Raw genomic sequence first — 9,498 nt, 5'->3', positions numbered from 1 at the left:
ACCTTTTCAGGTAGTTTTGCCAAACAGAACCTAAATTTACTAGCTAGCATGTGAAAAAGAACCGACTTCCAACCCAAGCGACCCCTATAGCGTCTCTCTTTAGGCTCAATGGTAATAGGACCTTATCCAATGAACCAAATCCCCATCCAACTAGGCATGTTGTTCTGCACATGCAAGTTGTTTGCACATTCACGTACAGATTTGAATGAACCTCAAATGGATGTCGAGTTTGACCACAAGTCAACCTTATAATACACAAGTACTCAACTCGTACCTTTTTGGGTTGGCAAAGTTTTAGTTTGGAAGCTTTTGTATTGCAAGTTGTTCTTGCCTAAAATTAACCAAAGTCTTTAACTTCTTTGACGAGATGACGTTTCGTCACAAGATGAAGACGAAAGAAAAAATGTGACTATTTAAGGCAGGCGAAAATGTAACCATTTTATCTAAAAAGTTATCAGAACATTATAATAATTTGTCATTAAAATGGTCACATTTTGTTGTTAAAATGGCGACATTTAGGCCGTCTTCAGCTTGTGACGAAAAGTGTCCGTCTTCAATGAGTTTGGATTTGTAAATACTTACGTGATTTTTTAAACTCGTTTTTAAAACAAATAAACTGTTGCTTAAATCATATTGTACAAGGTTAAGATAACTGGAAAGTTTAGGAATCCATGGCCGTCTACATTTTGATATTTTTACAATTTGAGTATTTGACCATAAGAAAACTGAATTGTCCCCTACAAAAAAAAAAACAAAAAAAAAAAACTGAATTGTGTATTTTTCTTTTTGATGTAGTCAGGGGGAGGCCACACTATGTTGTGGTGTAGCGGCCGCTACACCAAAAGCAAAATTTGCTACACTAATATTTACTGTTTTTATATTAATTATCTATACAGTTTACCTTGAGTATATATTTTGCTACACCGAAATTAAAATCCTGACATGGATGTAATTCATGAGATTTACAAGAAAGTTATGAAAAATGGTGTGTTGCAGGGTAATATTTTTGTGGCAAATAGAATTTTCACGGTCTAAAAAGATCTTCGGGTAGTAATTACGTGGTTTACTTTAAAAACAAACGAGTAATTATTAAGCTATAATGCAACAAATTTACGATCTAAAAGCGATGCATGGTTGCCTAATATGAATGAGACCGTGACAGTTTAACTAATAAAAGAAAAGAAAATTAGAAATAACACAGAGAAACGCAAAGTCGCAAACACATGTGACGTGAGAAGAAACAAACAAGCCTAGGAAACCAATTCAGACCAAGAGTTTGTGGAGGGACAACTTTGAATGTGAACTGCAAGTCTTATACCCAGCTAACCAACAAGGGCTTATGAAAGCTCATCACCACCCTTTTGCACGACTTCTTCGTGTTATTTGGAGGCACTTACGTGCAATCTACAAAATAGTAAGCCGTGTGGGCAAACCTGCGCTAGTCCCTATCGCATTTCACAGTCGTCTTAATCTGAGGAGTCATTCCTCACGGAACTCTCTTTTGAATAACAAAGAGACTTGAATATGTCGTTACAGAAATCAATAAGTTTGACAAACAAATGTGACGGAAAATTATGATGATTTGAATTCTTCCTCAACGTATCAACAAGGATTAACAATTAAGCATTCTATGGCTTCGTAGAAATACAAATACAATGTTACACATATAAGATGCCGAGTATGAAACTAGTAACCAACTCAGAAGCCCAGCAGAACCTTCGCTAATCTGTCTACCTGAAGTCGAATGCAATCAGTCTACATTTACCAGTTTCTCGTCATCCATATCAAAAGCCTTCCTTGCTTGTTTCAGCTCCTCGTTCATAGCTAACAGCTCTGTGCTACGATTCAATTTTGGCAAATCCTGAAAAAAGTCGTGGAAAGTAAAATTTGCTTTAGAGCAAGAGGACGAGTGGCTAGGCTAAGACCACGTTCTTTTGCACTTAACTCTAGTGCAGTTTAGTCCAGTTCATATAGTTTCAATCCAAAAAAACAACGCGTAAGTATGGTTTTATTTCTTTTTGCTTTATCCTTCTGCGTGTAAAATAACTTGGATCAATAGTCATGATTCATGAGTGGAAAACTGGAATGCAATAAATGCTCCAAGGTCTCGACTTCAATACTTCCATGAATATATACTTGAATTTTTTGTTTTCATCTATAAATTTTTTGCTCGCAGACTTAAAAAGTTGACAGTTTACCCCTCAATGGTCATGACTGAGTCAATCATTGTTGTGGACATCTGATACTACTATCAGTAATCAATGCTCGGAGGGGCTATCATGATTAATGAAGCTTCAAAATAACTTAATAACCCATCGCTTCCATAGCAATGTGCCAATGTGACAGTCATTCTAACATTCTCGACGAAATTTAATTGTGGCCAACTGAAGTATTAATCAAAATCTGCAGATCATCACACCGTTATGAAGTGCCGTTGGTCTCTTCTATTGCCTGAGGCCAACCCATTTAAGTAAAAACCTCTACCGACCACCCATTTACCCATTAAGCACTAAAACCTTTTCACAAAGTCATAGCTACCCATTCTATGGGTCGGTTTCATGACAATCTTGCAAAGAGATCATCACACATGCATATTTAATTTGTTCATCAAGTGAAGGGCAGTTCGAGATCACTTTACTTAACCACTTAACCAGTCCCATGCATATGGTTTGGTACTGTACGTCATGAAAATCTACATATAATCATAGTTCTATGTCAAGAAATTCTGAAGAGTTTACCTTCCGAACAAGAAACAGATAGTCTTCTGTCATACGCTTCCCTCTCCTTGAAGCTACATCTTGGGCCTTATGAACCTACATTAAAATACAGTAAAATGTCGTTACGATAGATGAGATCTGGTATGACATCTAAAAATTGAAAGACTTGCACTTGTTGCATTAAATTTCACAAGAATTAGAAGACTTACGAGATCAGTTACATACTCTACTACAATGTCCTCCAAAAGAGCCACAGTCTCTGGAAGTGGCTGCATAAGCATAACAGATGTTAGAGCAGCACGAAGATGGTCTATGGAATAATGGAAACTATTCGAGCTTGTTACAGATGAAAGCATTTTTCGAAGCTCCAAATTATGAAGATAATTTTAGATGCTCCACAACGATGTCTAGATGAGGATTACCACACATATGGACTTGCAAAAACGTGTGCTGTGTATTCTAAATGTGAATAAATGATCAGCAACAATATATACTCCAATTTTTCCAATTTAAAACTTTCTTCAGAGAAAATAATTTTGTATCAAATAATTGCTAGCTTTGCTAATCTCCGTTATCAATTTGTAAATATGACTAATTTTCTTGCCATACCCACATCACATCACATTGTAAATTGTCGTATAGTTGTGCCACAATATTCATTTTCCCATCAAACATTCATATTCCCAATTATTATTGAGGTATGTTCAATACGGCATGAGTCAATATGATCATAACTACGAGGAATGCCAATGGAGGTTGCTATTACATCTACTTCAAATGCGCAGTGTGAATTCCCATAGCGATGCCCATCACTCGATGCATCTTACATATAATTTTCATTATGGATTGTCAGAAAACAACATGGTTGTGCTCATTCGACCCCTCTAATTCCCATAGCAATGCCCATCACTCGATGCATCTTACATATAATTTTCATTATGGATCATCACGAAATAACATGGTTGTATTAATCCAACCCCTTACGCTGCCACTCACTGAAGCTAAGATTAAGCTCAAATTTGCAACAAGAGCGACAACAGTGAATCGATATCTTGGAGCAACAACTACTATTATAAACTGATCTGTTAAAACTACAAGCTACAAAGACCTAATTCTGACAGCAAAACCAGAGCAAAATCAAATCTTTCGACGAAAACTCCATTAAAACTAATGTTCAATCAAATTCAAGCATACCCATCAACAAATTCAATCAAAATTCATCCTTAATTACTCATAAAACTGCCTAACAGCTCAAAATTAAACACAAGAGACACGAGAAAACTTTCTAATTGAAATTATGACTAAAAAAGAAAAAGAAATGAACTTACATTTCGATCATCGCCATAACCATACATCATATGCTGCACTGCCCAATTTAAATAAAAAACTAATTAATTAATTAATTACAGTATGAATTAGACAACATAAATTATAATCTTGAAGATAATGAATTAAAAAGGAAAAACTCACAATCTTTGTGGAAAACACCACGTCTACGTTTAAATAAAGGAGGATCTGTTGGTTTTAAGGATTCAATCTTCTGCTTTGAAGAACTTGCTCCACCTCCTCCGCTCATTTTTTTTCCCCTCGTCTTTCAATTTTCAGTTTACGAGAGTTTTCCAGTTTTCCCTTTTTTAAGAGTTGCAATTAAACGATGAACGGGTGACGCCGTGACGGGGTAACCGTAGAGGCGGTAAATGGCTCAATCGGATCATGTGTGGGTGGATTAATTGAGTCGGGTTATTTTGGGTACGTCAGATTATTTCGAATTTCGGGTTATTTTCGGTGTTGAGTTGTCGGGTCATTTTGAGATGGGTCATGGTTGGATCATTTTGGAATGGGTCAATGGTTAAACAGTTTTTTTGAGGGAAAATGATTAAAAACATTTTAATTTTAATTAGTATTAACTAGTTTGAATGTCCGTGCGTTGCAACGGGGTAATTAGCTTATTTATAATGCAAAAAAAAAAACGTTATTAAGTTTAATGTTTACATTATATGTCTAATGATTTGTTTACCTATTATTAAAATATCTCTTTCAAAAAAATAAAAAATTAATATATACGTGACTTAACTCTTATTTATAATCATATAATCACCTCACCTTATACTAATCTTTCGATGTGGGACAATTCTACTATTTATAAGTAATATATTCACAAAAATTGGATTTTTTTTCTGATGTGGGACACTTCTAATATTTATACGTGATATATATTTATCAAACCTACATTATTTTTCAATGTGGACAAATAACATACTCAGAATTACACCTTCAAGTACTCTCCATTAATATTTGTACGTTGTTTTTCTTCAAAAAAAAATTTAACATAATTGAGATACGGAACTTTCTCGTGGTACCCCTTAATTTTGTTAGATTTTCCATGTTACTCCACTTTTAAAAATCTGCCTATGGTACCCTTGAGGTTCCATTTTTTTTGTTGCCCATGGTACCCCCTAATGTAAAGCCTGTTAAATGAACGTTAAGTTTGATGGCGTGGCAATAAAATAACAATTAAAAAATAATATCCCCTTTATTGTTTTATTGGTACGGATATCTCTCTTTTAAATGCAAATTTAATTAACTATATCATTATAATATGGGAAATTTCTCATGATAACCTTGAACTTTGATAGATTACACATACTACCATGGACTTTTGTTTTCTATTTTTTTATCATAATTAAAATATGTGCAAATGATAAGAACCTATACTCTAATGATTGAATATTTTTTTTAACACAATTCTAATTATATTATTTAAACATAGTATATTTACCACATCTACATTATTTTTCAATATGGAACATATAAAATCTATAGGTAGAAAATATAATGATATAAACTTTTAAAAGCTCTCCAAGACAATACTTAAGCGACTCACAAGATTTTGGGTTGATGCCTAAGTTCCAAGGATCCTCATATAATCACCCACCTTATGCTATATTTCGATGTGGGAAAATTTTATTTTTTATATGTAGTATATTTATCACACCTATATTATTTTTCAATGTGAGAGATATAACATACTATGAAATACACCATCTTTAATATGTGCAAATTATATGAAATCTATATATACTCTAATGATAGCATTTCTTACCATGAATCTAATAATATTTTTACCGACATTATTTTGTCAAATGAAATTTAAAAGTTTTTATATAAAAATTAGAAACATCACTTGAATATAAAATAAGAAATACATAGTATATATTATAATAACTAAAAGATTTTCCAAACATTAACTTAGGTTAGAAATCATTATTGTAGAGACAGTAATACAAACTCTTTTAAGAGTTATCTCTGACAATACTTAAGGGAATCAAAAGATTTTGGGTAATGACTTCTATTTATAATCATAAGATCACTATTCCTTATGATAATGTTTCGATGTGAGACAATTCTAATATTTATACATAGTATATTCACCACACTTGCGTTATTTTTCAATGTAGCACATATAACATACTAAGTACACCATTTTTTTTGCACCTACTTTGACAACAACCGGATTTAATAATGAGAAAATACAATACAATACAATATACACTCTAATGATAGCTTTTTTTTATCACAATCTAATTATATAATTTTCATACGATACTTTTTTTCCAAATGAAATATAAAGTTTTTATATCAAAATTATCACTTTAATATAATATAGAAAATGTATATATATGGGACATTTCTATTATTTATACATAATATATTCACAACACCTACATTATTTTTCAATGTGCGACATATAACATACTAAAAAGTCTATATCTTTTATATCAAAAAAATTTGGATTAATACCTAAGTTTCGAGGATGCCTCCTATTTATATTTATAGAATCACCCTACCGTATACTATTATTTCAATGTGAGATACATAATTTAATTATTTAGACGTAGTATGTACATAATGCCTACATTATTTTTCAATGTGAAAGATATAACATACCAAGAAATACATGTCTCTTCTTAAAAAACCACTATTGTATACATATTATTTTTCTTTGAAGGTAAACCCACTTAGTCTCGATCATTAGATATGGATCTCTATATCGTACGTATAACGACTCATTAACGCTCTATTACTGCATTCAGAAGACAGCCATTAGTAAAATCTTTAGTTTTGTATTGTGTTAGGAGACTATCATTAGTAAAACCTTTAGTTATTTTTTGATTTTCTTGTTCATGTTCTTAACTCTTTCCTGGGTAGTTCCCAACGATTTCCACTTTATTTTTTATATCATATCGTAGATAATGATAGAAAATCTTAAGAGCTCTTTAAAACAATATTTATGAGACTCGAAATTTTTTGGATGGATACATAAATTCCAAATATGCATCTTATTTATAATCATAGGAGCACATCACCTTATACTAATATTTCAATGTGGGATAATTCTACTATTTATATGTAGTATGTTCACCACACCTACTTATTTTTCAATGTGGGACAAAACATACTAAAAAGTACACAATTTTTCATATTAAGAAGTACACCATCTTTAATACGTGCAAATAATATGAAATTTATACTCTAATGATAACATTTTTTAACACAAAGCTAATTATATTATTTTCATAATTTTTTTAACGATATTTTTTTTGACAAATGAAATGTAAAAGTTTGATATAAAAATTGGAAATATCACTTGAATATAATTTAGGAAATATACATACTATAATAATTAAAAGATTCTCCACTTTATTTTTTACATCAAAAATTATATTTTCCTAAATTTATTTTTGATGAAGTGGACGCTCTCAGATCACTCGAAAAAACTCTCTTTTATATATATACTAGATTTAATACTCGTGCGATGCACGAGCCTATTTGTAATATTCTATGGAGTATGTACTATTATGATGTCACAATTGATCAAAGTTAAGAGGCTCAATTACTATTTTCGTGTATTGATATATACGTATACGTATAAATGTGCAGCGTAACTGTTGATTAAAAACACGGGACTCTACTTTTGTCTCATCCTTTTTACTTGATTTGTCCTAAGCTTAAGACAGATGCACCCATCTTAAATAAGAATTTGTGTTAAAAATAATGAAGAAACATTCCTTATTTGCAAGTCATCATCTCTACTCAAAGTTTATTGCATGTCACACTCTTACTAATTATATATCCCTAACTTAGAAAGACGATTTCTTATAACTTATTGAAATACGTACCACGATCTTTCGTAATATTATGTGTTTTTTGTACCGTTTTTATCGTTGATTGTGACTTAATATTCTTTAATTTCGTAGTTATAACTTTTATGTGTGTATATTTTAACTTAGTGAGTCTTTACATATATGAAAACAACTGATAAAAAATAGACATGACATACATTTTAGAATTTAATTGTATAAACGATGCTATTATAAGAGCGGGGGACGTAAAATACATAAGGAAGAAAATTAAAACTTCAAGTCTCGGGCAATAGCTAGCTCAAAGTACATTTCCAAAATTGCGGATAGTTGTACGAAGTTGATATGTTCATTTCGTGTTAGTATTTTATAAATTATTATTCAATAATTATAATTGTGAGTATAAACACCGTATGGTGGAGATGAGACTATCAATTACCGTAGCCTTATAAATTTGTATTTATTAATTAGAACTTTAAAAAGTTTCTTCGCTTAATTTTTCCTAGGTTAATTAGAGGTTTACTCATGCAACCTAACTATCAATATCATAACTGGATTTTTAGCTCTCTTTGAACAAAATACTGAAACAAACAAACTCCATCATAGAAACCAAATTGTGTTAGAATTAAACATGAAAATAAGTTAGATAACAAACAACCGTAAAGAAAAGACGATGCAATTATAATAAAACGAACACTTACTAATATTCTTCACTTCGTCTTCGTCTTCGTCTTTGGCCTCTCATTGGCACGTAACTTTCTGCACTTCGTCTTCGTCTCATCAATATTGCTTTCTGCGCTTCACTACTACATCTTTTACTGCATATATGACATTACCAATTCAACTTACTTTCTGGTTGCTACCTTTCCTCTTTGGTTTTTAATGCAACTGTTCCTTCGATTCAAAAAACAAAATAAAAATAGTCACGACCATTCTTCTTGGTCTCCCTTTGTATTCAGGTTGATTATCGTGTTGTTGAGAAGGGTCCGGCCTCTGCTAACTTCGCATGTTTATATAGAAATGAGTACTAACATGACGTACAACTGAAACGAACTAACAAAGACGATGACGAACGGTAAAAGACTCATAAAACATTAAAGAGTATCTATACTGTATATGTATTATAAATTTAAACATTATCAATTAAAGGAAAGAGATACCGAGGGAAACAATGCAAGTCAGAGTACAATATGAATGCATTATATTTCAACCTGTAATTTCAAATTTGCAACTATGAGAAATTGCATATATACTATATTCCAATAATAAGAAAAAAAAAAAGCACTTCCGAAATTCTAAAACTCTCTCTCATTGTATATGTACTACATACGCAGTATTAATAAGGTGTAGTATTTGTACATTAAATAGTATCTATACTGTATGTATTATAAACTTAAAACATTATGAATCAATTAAAGGAAAGAGATACCGAGGGAAACAACGCAAGTCTAAAAATCTCTCTCATTGTATATGTACTACATACGCAGTATTAATAAGGTGTAGTATTCGTACATTAAATAGTATCTATACGGTATGTATTATAAACTTAAAACATTATGAATCAATTAAAGGAAAGAGATACCGAGGGAAACAACGCAAGTCAGAGTACAATATGAATGCATTATATTTCAACCTGTAAT

General features: G+C 31.6%; 1 protein-coding gene across 1 annotated transcript; it reads right to left on the bottom strand.

Annotated features, from left to right (window-relative positions):
- Nucleotides 1-1,562: 1,562 nt before the first annotated feature.
- On the bottom strand, nt 1,563-4,374 carry LOC141652055 (transcription initiation factor TFIID subunit 13-like). The gene is made up of 5 exons (XM_074459711.1): nt 4,188-4,374; nt 4,046-4,083; nt 2,927-2,986; nt 2,739-2,813; nt 1,563-1,861 (listed from the first exon to the last, which is right to left on the bottom strand). Exons 1-5 carry the CDS (start codon nt 4,291-4,293, stop codon nt 1,751-1,753), a joined length of 390 nt encoding a protein of 129 aa, XP_074315812.1. The 5' UTR covers nt 4,294-4,374; the 3' UTR covers nt 1,563-1,750.
- Between the last annotated feature and the right edge of the window lie 5,124 nt (nt 4,375-9,498).

This window comes from Silene latifolia, chromosome 4 (assembly GCF_048544455.1).
Source record: "Silene latifolia isolate original U9 population chromosome 4, ASM4854445v1, whole genome shotgun sequence".
Lineage (NCBI taxonomy): Eukaryota > Viridiplantae > Streptophyta > Magnoliopsida > Caryophyllales > Caryophyllaceae > Silene > Silene latifolia.
Note: the sequence above shows the minus strand (reverse complement) of the source record. Positions and strands in the feature narration are given on the sequence as shown.

Coding starts and splice junctions, on each gene's coding strand:
- LOC141652055 (XM_074459711.1), bottom strand. CDS start 4,293: ATGAGCGGAGGAGGTGGAGCAAGTTCTTCAAAGCAGAAGATTGAATCC. Junction 2,987..4,045: donor GTTATGGCGATGATCGAAAT/GTAAGTTCATTT, acceptor ATGCTTATGCAG/CCACTTCCAGAGACTGTGGC. Junction 2,814..2,926: donor TAGAGTATGTAACTGATCTC/GTAAGTCTTCTA, acceptor ATTTTAATGTAG/GTTCATAAGGCCCAAGATGT.